At 34.4% G+C, this 13715-nt stretch overlaps 1 protein-coding gene across 3 annotated transcripts in view; it reads left to right on the top strand.

Annotated features, from left to right (window-relative positions):
• The window catches only part of LOC105227820 (homeotic protein spalt-major), a 32259-nt gene extending 19581 nt beyond the window's left edge, over positions 1-12678 (top strand). The window contains exons 2-5 of one of the 3 annotated variants that reach the window (XM_049453660.1): positions 4779-9308; positions 9657-9736; positions 11029-11109; positions 12245-12678. In XM_049453660.1, the coding sequence (XP_049309617.1) occupies positions 4779-9308; positions 9657-9736; positions 11029-11109; positions 12245-12274 (4721 nt within the window). In that variant the 3' untranslated portion in view covers positions 12275-12678. Of the gene's footprint in view, positions 1-4778; positions 9309-9599; positions 9737-11028; positions 11110-12244 lie in introns of all 3 variants that reach the window. The other 2 variants (XM_049453657.1, XM_049453651.1) reach the window with 2 other exon arrangements.
• The last annotated feature ends 1037 nt before the right edge of the window (positions 12679-13715 follow it).

Raw genomic sequence — 13715 nt, 5'->3', positions numbered from 1 at the left:
TTTTTCAGTTTTTGTTTTTTATTTTTTTTTTATTTTTTTTTTTACTTTTTTCTTCGTTTATTGTATATTTTTTTTTTTAATTTTATTTTTTTTTTTTTTTTTTTTTTATTTTTTATTTTTTTTTTTTTTTTTTTTTTTTTTTTTTTTTTTTTACTTTTTTCTTCGTTTATTGTATATTTTTGTTTTTATTATTTTTTTTTTTTCATCTTCCAAACCATACCCACTCACCATACAAGTATTTGGTCACACGCTCGCTGCGGCGGCATTTCAAAAATCAAACTTAAATAAATTATTTGCCTTATAATTTTACTTCTTAAACGAATTTGCATCATTTGCACATTAACGGCAATTTTTATTCGCACAAATAGTCTGATTTTAAAAATATTTTCCATATATTGCCTTCGGCGGCATCGGCGGTGGCGGCAGAACCGAAGTGTCTTAAGTCTGCTGAGTGCAACGGTTATTAATATGCATATGAGCTGTTATGTACTGACTCTTTTACTCACATTCATACATACATTCAGGTTTATGTGTGCGTTGGCTCTTCAAATGTATGGTGACACTTTAAAGTGCTCGAAGTTCAATAAAATTTAAAAGCGAATTCTTTTCGCAATAATATTTAAAATATTATGGCGAATAACGTTTAAGCCGAATTTGGTAGCTGTTAGACTACAGCGAGTAACGCAAATGTAGCCAAATATATTGTATGTAGTGAATAAATTTATTTATATACGGTATTCGGTAATAGAAAATTTTAGAGAAAAAAAATTGGAAAATAAATTTAGTTTATTTATTTTATTTATAAATAAAATTGAAAAATAAAAAAAAAATTAAAAAAAAAAATAAAAATAAAGCAGAAAAAAGTTAAAATTAAAAGCAAAAAAAAAAAATAAATAAATTAAAAAAAAAATAAAATTATAAAAAATAAAATAATAAAAAAATAATATGCAAAATAATATTAAAGTTAAATTAAAATATATTAATGAACGTAATTAAGGAACATAGCAGTTTAATCAAAAATAAATTTTTATCAATTGCAAATATAAAAATAGTAAAAAATAAATAGAAAAACTCATAATTGTTCCAAAAAAAAATTAATAAAAAAATTTGATAATATGAAAATAGTTATTATAATAAAAAATAAAAATTTTAAAATTAGCAATTAAAGAATATGAATACAAGAATCACAATATTTTTTATTTATTAAAGTAGGCATTATGGTTAGGATACAAAAAAAAAACAGCAATACCTTAAAATAAAAAAATTAAAGAAAATGTAACAAAAAATAATTCTTTAATTTTTATAAATTTTGATAAAAAAATATTTTTAAAAGTTTTTTAACTCACTTTAACTTCAAATTATTAAAAAAATGTAAAAAAAATATTCTTAAATTTTTGTAACCTCATTTATGACACTCGAAAAATATATGAGCACAAAAAATTGCCAAAAAGTAATAATAATCACATATTTTTTAAAATTTTTTTAAACAGCTTTTAAGCTGCAATATTACTGGAACGAATTAAGGACTGATGATCGATATTAATTTTATTAAATTTTTTCAATATTCCGTCACATTTCCTTTTACCAACGAAATATACTTTCATATTTATTTACCTACATACATATATAGAAACTGCTCATATAATTTTTATGATAAAAAAATCTTATAATAAAGCGCCAATCACATTTTGAAGGTCAATATTTGCATTATATTAAAAATTTATTTGCACATAAAAATATAAAGTATCAATTCTTCTTAACTTAACTGGCCATAAGGAGGAAATAATAAAATGGCGTGCTATATACATATCGATGTGTGTATGTATACATATACTTGATTCGCTTTTAAAAAATTCATAAATCATCGTGAATTTTATGAACGCTAAAACTTTTGGCGAACGGATTTTTAAAAAATCTGCTCAAATGAGAAAAAAATTAATGAATATTTAGTTATAAAAATTGGTGCAAGCAGAATAATGCATAGATAAAACAAAAAATCGAACTAGGCAAGAAATAGAGCATTAATTAATTTAATTTAACAAAAAAATAATTTTATTTTCTTAATTTTTTTTTAAATTTTCCTTTAAATTTTTTATAATTTTTTAATTTTTTTTTAATTATTTCACTTTTTTTAATTTTTGAAATTAAATTTTTTTAATTATTTCACTTTTTTAATTTTTGAAATTAAATTGTTTTAGATTTTTTTTTTAATTATTTCACTTTTTTTAATTTTTTAAATTAAATTTTTTTTCTAACTCTTAAATTTTTTTATTAGCAATTTTAATTTGCTTACTTTTAATATACGGTACAGCCAAAATATATATCTCGTTCAATATTTCTGCTATAAAGTAAAGAAAAATTAATTGGGTAGCTACAACAAGTCAATATGCTACCAAAGTAGGCTTGTACTTGTGTATGTATGGCAATAAGCAACTGTTGTTGCAACTGCTTACATTGCGATCAATTGAGTTATGGTTTTATATATACTTATATAAATATACAGCAAAATATACAACAACTAACAGTTAACAACTTTGCTGTTACTTGTTGTTGTTTTTGTTACCATAGTCTATCTTCTAAGTAAGCGCTTTGGATGGTTATTTCTATTTTCATTGTCGTTGCTGCACTGCTATGCTTTGACTTCGCCTTCTGCTAAAACAGCCACTCGGATTAGTGAAAGATTTTTATGCGATTATGGCGCGATCACGGTGTATGCCGGTTATGCGCTATGAAATGTGCTTGCAACCGCATGCCGAATGCCAAATCTGCGCGACAAACACGCTTGCAGCAGCAAGGCGGCAGGCCTCGGTGTAGCAACGAGGCGAACGCGCTGGTGGCAGCTACCGCATGACAGCGGGCAAGTGGCTTAGCGGGTTAGCAAACAGGTGTATAGTCACACCAAATGCTATGAGCGCACAAGCGTACATAAATAAATAGATAAATAGAATAGAAGTGGCTGATATTTTTTCACTATTTCAGAGAAGTTACGTTCTAGCTAACTAAAATGATGGAGATGTAGCATAAATTGTGGGTAAAACAGTGGGTTTTTGGAATGCAGTGCAGAGTAGTTGCAATTGGGAGAAATAATTTAAATAATTAATAAAAAATAATTAATTTTTTTTAATTTAAATAATTTTTTATATATTTTTGTATTTATATAATAATTTAATTAATTAATAAAAAATAATTAATTTTTTTAATTAATCTAACTTAATTGGTTTTGTAGATTTTTAAATTTCCATAATAATTTAATTAATTAAAATAATTATTTTTTTTTTCATTTTCTAATTTAAGTAATTTTTTATATATTTTTTTAATTTTCATAATAATTGAATTAATTAATAAAAATTTATTTTCACAAGTTTTAAAATTTTTTAATTTTAAAAATATTTTATAAGATGCATGAATAATAAAATTAATTAATGAAAATTTAGGTTTCAGAATTAATTTAATTTTGTTTATTTTAATTAATTTATGTAATAATTTAATTAATTAATAGAAACTTAATTATCAAAAGTATTTCAATTTTTTTATTATTTTGTAAATTCTTACAATAAATTTTTGAAATAATTTGTAAAATATTTAATTATAATTTAATTAATTAATATAAATTAATAAATTTTTTTTAATTTTTACTAATTTTTTATATTTTTTAATTTTCATAATAGTTTTTAAAATTATTTAAATTTTTTATTTTGGTTTGTATAATAATTTAATTAATTTATAGAAATTTTATATTCAAAATTATTTTTAGTTTTTTTTAAATAATTTTACATTTTAATATGTACAATTTTTAATTTTTGCAAAAATTTTATTAATTAATAAAAAGTTAATTCTCAAAATTATTTTTTTTATTTTTTTCCATTTATTTTTTTTATAAAATTATTAATTATTGTTTTTTTTGAAAATTAATAATAATTTTTTTATTTTAATTTTTTATCTTCAAACTCACTGTTCACTGTGCTGCGTTACAAGCAACGCCAACATTCCCATGTGCAGTCATACTTGCTCAAGATTCAGAAGAATCGCCACTTAAAGTCACAGCGCGCATTGCTAACTGTGGCATATATTTAATTAACTGCAACACAACAATTTATTAAATGTATAAATAAATAAATATGGCACGATTATGACAAGTCAATGTTAAAGCAAAGCCATAGCCAGCGACAAGCAACATATTCCATGTAAAGCAAGAAAGAAAATCTAAAAAGTATATTTTTTTAGTATTCCTCACTTGAAGGTGTGTTATATCCTCGCTTTTTTGTCGCCTGTTGTTTACTACTACTACTAGTTCTGCTGCTTCATTAAATGGCGAATTGCAAGTGGACAGTAAAGTCAGTTGCTTGTAATCGCTTTGTTAGCTGTTGGCTCGTGAAGCGATCAGCTAATGGCTTGGTAGCCATAGCCATGGACGCGTTGTCAGTGAAGTCAAGAAGTCAAGCCGCTGGTAGTTGTGATGCGGCAGCAAGTAGTAGCAGTAGCATTCGCGCCCAGTGGCAGCAGGCAGTGGTTTAAGCTTGTTGGGCTTTTGTACGCTACGCTTTTCGTCTTGCCGATGCTCTACGCTGAGGGACCTCATTTTCCAGCTTGTTAGGTTTTATGTCCGTGGGGACACTCATTTACACCTGCTTTAACATAGTTCGCCACAGCGCGCTTGTTTTATATACACATACATACATATATTATGTACGATTTTTCTATTTGAAATTTAACAATTTTCCCTTCTTCTTCTTTTCTTTTTACGCCTTTTCAACGTTATTTTCACGCCGCTTCCGCAGATGAGTCCAGCGATCAGGAGGAGAATGGTGCTTGCTGCTCGCCCATTGCCAGTCAAGACGTGGCGAGCAATACCGAAACGACAGCAACAAGTGCCGCAGTAGCGGCAACAACAGCAATGCCCACAGTTATGCTGGCACCGCCGGCACACAGCGCAATTGGCAATGATTTGTCCGTTGCGGCACAAGTGCAAGATCGCACACAAAGCGTAGCGGATGCGCTTCAACAAAGTACAACACCAACAACAATGAGCGAGGCGACCGAAGATCACAATCACAACAACACTAGCAACAGCAATAATGCTATGTCCGGTGTATCACCGACGCGTCTGGAGCAAGTGCGCGGTTCAACACCCGTGGAGCGCCTACTACAATTGAAACAACTTAGCGATGCGGCCGCGTCGGCGATGGTGGAAGCGAGCGCAGCGTCGGCAATTAGCGCTGCCGGCACACCAACATACAATACATATCCGCTAGATAGTGCAGGTATTGTGGCTAACAATAACAAATTTGGTGCGCCCACACCAATGGATACCGAAGAGACGGAGGAAAGTACGCTTTATGCATCGGCTGGCACGATGGCAAAGCAGCGCGCCACATTAGCAGAGGTAGACGATAAGGAAGTGGAAGAGGATGGTGATGAAGATGAAGATCAACAAACTGCCGAAGCGTTGGCTGTAAAGCAGCGCGCCGAGGAATTAGCGGCGGCTAGCGCAGCGCTAACAAATGCCAACAGTATGGATGTTAGTAATGGCGCGGTCACAAGCGAAGCAGATGACAGTGCGAAGAGCACTACCGCCGCGCTTACGCCCACAGCGAGCGCGCTTGCCGCCGCGGCCGGTTTGCCACAAGCTGCTGCCGCCGCTGCTTTCGGTGCTGCGCCGGTCAATCTGGAAGCTATACAAAATATGCAAATGGCTATCGCGCAATTCGCCGCCAAGACGATAGCGAATGGCGCACAGGGTGGCGATAATGATGCGGCTATGAAACAGTTGGCTTTCTTGCAGCAAGCGCTGTTCAATTTGCAACAACAACAACTCTTTCAAATACAACTCATTCAACAATTGCAATCGCAATTGGCCATGAATCAGTCGAAAGGCGCGAGCGATGGTGAAGTTGGCGACGGCGATGAGTTGGAGGAAGAGCGCGAAGACGGCGAAGAGGATACATATGAAGAGGAGGAACGCATTGCGGAAATGGAGTTGCGCCAGAAGGCGGAGGCGCGCATGGCCGAGGCTAAAGCGCGTCAACATCTCATCAATGCCGGCGTGACGCTGCGCGATGAAGCTGCCAACGGCGCACAGGCAACTAGTTCAGCTGACAGCAGCGGCAGCGCGCTAAACGCTACAGAGTCACTCAAGCGCAAGCGCGAAGATGACGCTGATGCTTTTGAGGCTGTGGCCAGCAGGCGCATGAGTGTTGAGGCGTCACATCTGAGCGCTTCACGCGCGAGTGCGCAAATGCCCAGCGGTATGGATGCGTTGTGTAAGTTGAAGGAAATGGAAAATATGCCACTGCCCTATGGTACTGATCTCGCCTCGAGCATAATTACCAATCACGATGATCTGCCCGAGCCCAATTCGCTGGAGATGCTGCAAAAGCGCGCCCAAGAGGTGCTAGACTCCGCCTCGCAGGGCATACTGGCCAACAATATGGCTGACGAGTTTGCGTTCAGGGATAAGAACGGTGACGGTAAGAATCGCAATGAACCGTTCTTCAAGCATCGCTGCCGCTACTGTGGCAAGGTGTTCGGCTCCGATTCAGCGCTACAAATACACATACGCTCACATACGGGCGAGCGGCCATTCAAGTGCAATGTCTGTGGCAGCCGCTTCACTACCAAAGGCAATCTGAAGGTGCATTTTCAGCGGCACGCGCACAAGTTTCCGCATGTGCCAATGAATGCCACACCGATACCCGAGCACCTGGATAAGTTTCACCCACCGCTGTTGGACCAAATGTCGCCGGACAGCTCACCCTCACACACACCGGCTGCTCTGCCACAGCAAATGCCACAACAACAGCTGCCGCCTGTGTCGTTGCCACTACCCTTTCCACCAAGCGCCGCCTTTCCTGGCCTATCTGGGCTCTATCGACCACCAATGGAGCTGTTGAAGTCGCTAGGTAACGTCGGCTTTCCAAATCCATTCTTTCCGCAAATGTCTAATGCCGTAAGTGAGACTCGCGCTGAAGCGCCCGCGGCACAGACCGCATCCAAAGAGCATAATCAAGATTTGCCTACCGATTTGCGTAAGTCGTCAGCATCCAACTCACCGGAGTTGACAGTAGTGAAGACTGAAATCACGGACGAGAAAGAAGAAGACGAAACAGTCAAACAAACGACGGAAGTCGCGCAACCTGCAGAAACTGCGGCGGTTGTAGCCGCAACGGAGGACACCACACCAACACTGGCCATAAAAATTAAAGAAGAGCGCATCGACACGGATTCACAAGATGAAGAGCTGGAACGTGCGGAAACACCAAACGCACAGTTGGCACCATCACCGGCGCGCGCAAATGCCGCAACGCCGACACAGACGTGCGCCAGCGCGCCTTTCACACCACCAACACCCACCTCAAAGTCGTTGGCGTTGCCACCTGTTGTGCAGCCAGCGCAGCCGCCCATCACTATGCATCCACATCCGTCACCCGGCTTGAACAATCATTTCGATCACTTACCCACACCGGGTCAGCTGCCGCCATCTTTGCATCATCGCGACGACTTCTTTGCGGAGCGTTTTCCACTGAACTTTACCAAAAATCTCTCACCCGAGCACCACTCGCCCATACGTTCGCCAGCGCATCTGCTGCGCTCGCCATTCTTCAATCCAATCAAACATGAGATGGCGCTACTGCCACGTCCACACAGCAATGACAACTCGTGGGAGAATTTCATAGAAGTTTCGAATACTTCGGAGACGCTGAAATTGAAGGAACTCATGAAGAACAAGAAATTGACTGACCCAAATCAATGCGTCGTATGTGATCGTGTGCTGTCGTGCAAGAGCGCCTTGCAGATGCATTACCGCACACACACTGGCGAGCGGCCCTTCAAGTGCCGCATTTGTGGACGCGCTTTCACTACGAAAGGCAACCTAAAGACTCATATGGCTGTGCATAAGATACGGCCACCCATGCGCAACTTCCATCAATGTCCTGTTTGTCATAAGAAGTACTCGAACGCGCTGGTCTTGCAGCAGCACATACGTCTACATACCGGCGAGCCAACCGATTTGACACCCGAACAGATACAAGCTGCCGAAATACGTGATCCACCGCCATCGATGATGCCGGGCGCGTTTATGAATCCCTTCGCAGCGGCGGCTTTCCACTTCGGTGCCATGCCAGGTGCCGGCGCTGCCATGGGTCATTTAGGACCACACAACGGATTGGGTTCGGAGTCTTCGCAAGGCGATATGGATGAAAATATCGATTGCGGCGATGACTATGACGATGATATGTCGTCTGAACACATGTCCAGCGCGCACGACTTGGATGTGAGCGATCGGCCGCGTTCCAGCGATGACTTCAAAGGTCTACTCTTCGAGCAAAAGCTGCGTATCGATGCTACTGGCGTCGTGAATACCACACCACGTCCGCATTCGACGGCCAGCAATGCAAATTCCGTTAACTCAGCGCCAACCAGTCCCAGCTCTGCGCCACGTCACTGTTCCACGCGTACCAGTTCACCCGCGCGCTCCATGTCTGAGGCGTCGCAAGGCGCACTCGATCTCACGCCACGCGCCATGCCCACGCACGCCAAAAGTAGCTCACACTCACCGGCACCGACGTCGGCAGCACCTGCAAGTGGTCGCAAGTCGCCCACTTCGCCGTCGCAGCGCAACAGTAGCGCCAACAGCAGCATCACCAGAAGTCCAAATCCAACGTCCATACAAAAGCCACAAACGAGTCCCGCTGCTACGCTCACCTCACCATTGGTGCCAACATCAGCAGTTGACTGCCTGCCACCAGTCCTGCATCATCACTTGCAACAGCAGCATCAACAGCTGATGCAACAGCAAGCGGTCGCGGCGGCAGCAGCGCATGCTCAAGCGCAAGCGCAACATCATCATCAACAATTGCAACAGCATGCCGTCGCTATGCATGCCGAGCAGTTACGTCGCGAACATCAAATCAAACAGGAACATGCGGCACATCAGCATCAACTGCGTCAACACCACCACCAGCAGCAGCAGCAACAACAGCAAGACACGCATGCGTCGGCACATTCACCGCATCAGCTGCCATTGCCGCCAACGCCGCATCTGGCGCATCACCTGCAACAGCAACACCAGCAAGCCGCGGCGGCGGCAGCAGCAGCCGCAGCAGCGCAACAACAACAACCGACTGGCGCTATGCCACCACAAGGCCCACAACCACCCAATCCATTGGTTGCGGCGCGTCCACCGTTCGGCATGTTTCCGAACCTGCCGCTCTTCCCGCCGGCCACAGCGCAAACGATGTGCTCTGCTATGAATACGATTGCGCAATCGGTAATGCCGGCGGCACCGTTCAATCCACTTGCACTTTCCGGTGAGTTTGCTTGTGCATAAATGTTGTTGTGTTTGTAGTTGCTGGTTTGACCTAAATTTTGTTAGTTCCCATTCCTTTTTAATAATAAACAAATCGTTTAGTTGCGGTCTGTTGCGCATGCGCAGCTCGTTATTTTACGACCAAAAATTTATAACCGTTAATTATAGCTTTTCAATTAAATAAATGCAGATTTCACTTTATTTGCGTTGAAATTGAAAATATTGCTTGCTATTGGCATCATTTTAATGCGTTTTCAATTTTCTTTTTTTGCGAAAAAATTTCGCTTTGTAGGCGTGCGTGGCAGCACCACCTGCGGCATCTGTTTCAAAACATTCCCCTGTCACTCAGCTCTAGAAATACACTATCGCAGCCACACCAAGGAGCGACCGTTCAAGTGTACCATCTGTGATCGCGGTTTTACCACAAAGGTGAGTTCGCAAAGCTTTGATTAAATGTGCAGAGAAAATTTAAAAATTAGAAAAAATTTAAAAAACTAAATCTAAAAATTTAAAAGCAATATTGAAAAAATTAAAAAAAAAAAATAAAAAAAAAGTTTATAAAAAAAAGTTTATAAAAAAAATATATAATACGTTAAAAAAGCTAATAAATTAAAAAAAAAGTAAGAAAAATTAATAAAAAAATTTTAAAATTTATATAATAATTACAAAATAAATGGTTTTGAAACATCTTATTTAAAAATATATGATTATATATATTTGAATATATATTTAAAATCTAAGAATTATTATTGTTCAGAACATTTTAATTTGAAAAAATTAATACAATAATTATTTGGAATAAAAAAAAAATTGGATTCATTGGTATACATATACATACTCGTATATAACCGCATAAGTACCTTTCATATCTTTCACTTTTATTTACCAATATAATAAAGTAAAAATAAAAAAAACTAAAATCGAGTTAAAAAGAATTTAAAAAAATTAAAAAAAAAATTAAGAAAAAATTTAACCAAAAATTTAAAATTCATATAAGAATTAGAAAAAAAATTTAAAAAGTATTTAATTAAAAAAAAAAAAAATTTGAAAGCGGTAAAAAATAATTGAAAATTCAATCAGCCGAAATTGAGAAATGAAAATTTTAATTATAATTTGAAGCAGATATAATTATTTAAATTCAAAAGTAATAATTTTAAAATAAATAAATAAATTAATTAAATTAAAAAATTAATTTAAAATTAAATTAATTAATTTAATTCGAAAGTAAAGAAATTTAAAAAAAGTTAGGAAAAAAATATAAAAATTAACAATAAAAAAATGATTAAAATTGAATCAATTGCTTTAATTAGGGGATAAAAATTTTAATTTAAAATATATATGATTAATTAAATTGAAAAATAGGAATGAAAATATCAATTTATTTAAATAAAAAAATAATAATTAATTTAATTAAAAAATTAAATTTTTTTAATAATTAATTAATATAAAGTTAATATAATGAATTTAATTAAAATTTTATAAAAAAAAATATATTTTAAATTCAAAAATGCATAATTGTAATTTAACATATTTTTTTTGCCCAAAACATCAAAATGAGCAAAAATTAATTTCAAATTTAATATTAATTTCAAATTAATATCAAAGTTGGGTTTCATTAAAGTTTATGCAACCGCATTATATACTAATATATAATACACTTTTAATACTTTTTGGTTTTATTTGCACACATTAAAATTTTTTTCCTCTCTTCTATTCAACAGGGCAACCTCAAACAACATATGCTGACACATAAAATACGGGATATGGAGCAGGAAACCTTCCGGAATCGTGCCGTAAAGTATGTAAGTGTTCCAATAAAACACTCATAATATATCGTACATTGTATGTACACTGAAACATTTCATTAAGACCATTACTTTACCATTCATATAAAAATTTTTTTATTTTATATATTTTAATTTTTTTACAATTAATTTTAATTTTAATATTTTTTAAAGTCCTATTTTACTTTTTTATTTTATTTCATAATTTTTTTTTTTTAATTTTAGATTATTTACTTTCAATCAAAATAATTAATTTTAATTTCTTAAATTTTTCTTAATTTTTTTGTAGTTTTTATTTTATATATTTTAATTTTTTAAATTAATTTTAATATTTTTATAGTCCTTTTTTAATTTTTTATTTCTTTTATAATATTTAGTTTTTTAATTTAAATAATTAATTTTAATTTTAGTGTTTTGTATGATTTTTTAAGTTTTATTTATTTTTTTTTGTATTTGTTAAAATAATTTTTCATTTTATATAATTTTTTAAATTAATTTTAATTTTAATATTTTTAATTTTTTATTGCTATTTTTATAATTTTTTTTTTTAATTAAAATAATTAATTTTAATTTTACACTTTTGTTTAATTTTTTAAATTCTCTTTTATTTTTTAAAATTTTTCATTTAAGAAACACGCCGCCGAAGCATCCTTTCTAATCACAATAATTATATTTAAATTTCATTTTCAGTTATTGTTTGCGATAGTTTCAATTTATAAAATTAAATTGATTCTTTTAATTTTTAAAATCTTTTTTATACATTTTTTATATTTTTTAAATTATTGTAATTTTTTTTTAATATTTTGTAATGTTTTAATTTTTTAATTCTTTTATATTTTATATATTTATTTTTTTTTTTATTATTTTCTTTTTATTATTTAAAGTACTTTTTCATTTAACAACCCGCAGCGGCATCCTTTTTAACCACACATACAATATAGCTTATAAATTTACTTATATTTTTTAATTTCATTGCGCTGCAAAATATTTCAATTAATTTTAATTTTCCATAACCTCTTTGTTCAACTAAGCATTTAATCATATTTTACACACATATATGTACATGTACACTTATAAATTACATACATATATTTTTGCCTTTTAACAAACGCACTCACTTACACTTCCGTTACCTTTTTCTTGCTCTTTACAGATGAGTGGCTGCAAAGACGGCTATGAGTAGTGAGACCATTGCAGTAGAAACATAGTAGCGATGGTTACATGAAGAAATAAACAAGAAGAAGCAACAAATAAAGAATATGCTGTAACTAGAACGCTGGCAGACAACTAGAAGCTTCAAAATTAAAAAAAAAAAAATCGGGAAATTCAAGCAAATAAGCCGCTCCTAGCAGCCGCGTCTTCAATATGTTCGTCTTTCTTGTTGTTTTTGCTGCTTTTGACGTTTACGAGTAGAGTACTATGCGTAAGTGATAAGCAGTTATGTATGTATGTATATAGGGTTTGTGTGAGCCATCCATGTAAATATGTATGTATGTATGTACTAAAGTGACACTGTGAGTAGTTTATGTGTTTGACATAAAAAATATATATGTATATGTAAAAATATGAAAATAATATATTATATATTGGGGGTGCTAAGTAACTAAAAAAAGTTTAAATCGCTTAGTAATGATCTCATTATGAGCTTGGACAGCTGCTTCAAAAATGAAATGAATTTAGAGAAATTTCTTTGCTGGTACCATGCAATGGGAGTACACTGTAGTTGTGTATGTGGGTGTTTGTGGTGTCGAACAAAAGATGACTGATGCGGAAATGGCCAATAAAAAAATCATAAAACTCATTTTAACTGCGCTGGCATTTGAAAAGAAAAACATTAAAAAAAAATAATAATTTTTTGTTTAAACAAGCAGCGCACAAACAAAAGCGAAAACTAAGGAGGAACAAAGCGAAAAAATGCGCATCTGCAAAATGGGAAATTAACGCTGCCAATGAAAATATGTTTCAGGCGATTATTGTTGGTACCAAAAAATATAGTTTAATACATATTTATATATAAAATTATGTATATGTGTATATATACGGTACATTTATGTTGTATATTTGTATGGATCTATAGCAATATCAGATTCTCATAATGCAAAAATGGCAAAATTGTTAAAGAAGTGAATGACTAAACGTGTTGCCCAGTTCGCAGTTTCGACAGTATAAACAACAACAACAACAATGTTGACGTCAGGTGCGCTGTCGTTCGGCCCGTTCACTCGCCTATCTTCATTCATTCATTTTTCCATTTCATTTTCATTTGCTGTGCGAGCGAACTCTTTAACATTTGTAGTTTTATTGACGATTTTTAATGGCCGCATTTTTCTGTTCGTTTGCGTTGTTTCATGTTTTTTAACGTTTTATTGCGCGTGTTCTGTTATCCAAAGACATATATACATATAAAGGGTGATTTTTTAAGAGCTTGATAACTTTTTTTAAAAAAAACGCATAAAATTTGCAAAATCTCATCGGTTCTTTATTTGAAACGTTAGATTGGTTCATGACATTTACTTTTTGAAGATAATTTCATTTAAATGTTGACCGCGGCTGCGTCTTAGGTGGTCCATTCGGAAAGTCCAATTTTGGGCAACTTTTTCGAGCATTTCGGCCGGAATAGCCCG

Source organism: Bactrocera dorsalis, chromosome 1, assembly GCF_023373825.1.
Source record: "Bactrocera dorsalis isolate Fly_Bdor chromosome 1, ASM2337382v1, whole genome shotgun sequence".
Classification (NCBI taxonomy): Eukaryota; Metazoa; Arthropoda; class Insecta; order Diptera; family Tephritidae; genus Bactrocera; species Bactrocera dorsalis.
The sequence above is the reverse complement of the archived record's forward strand: the minus strand, read 5'-3'. Positions and strand labels throughout refer to the sequence as shown.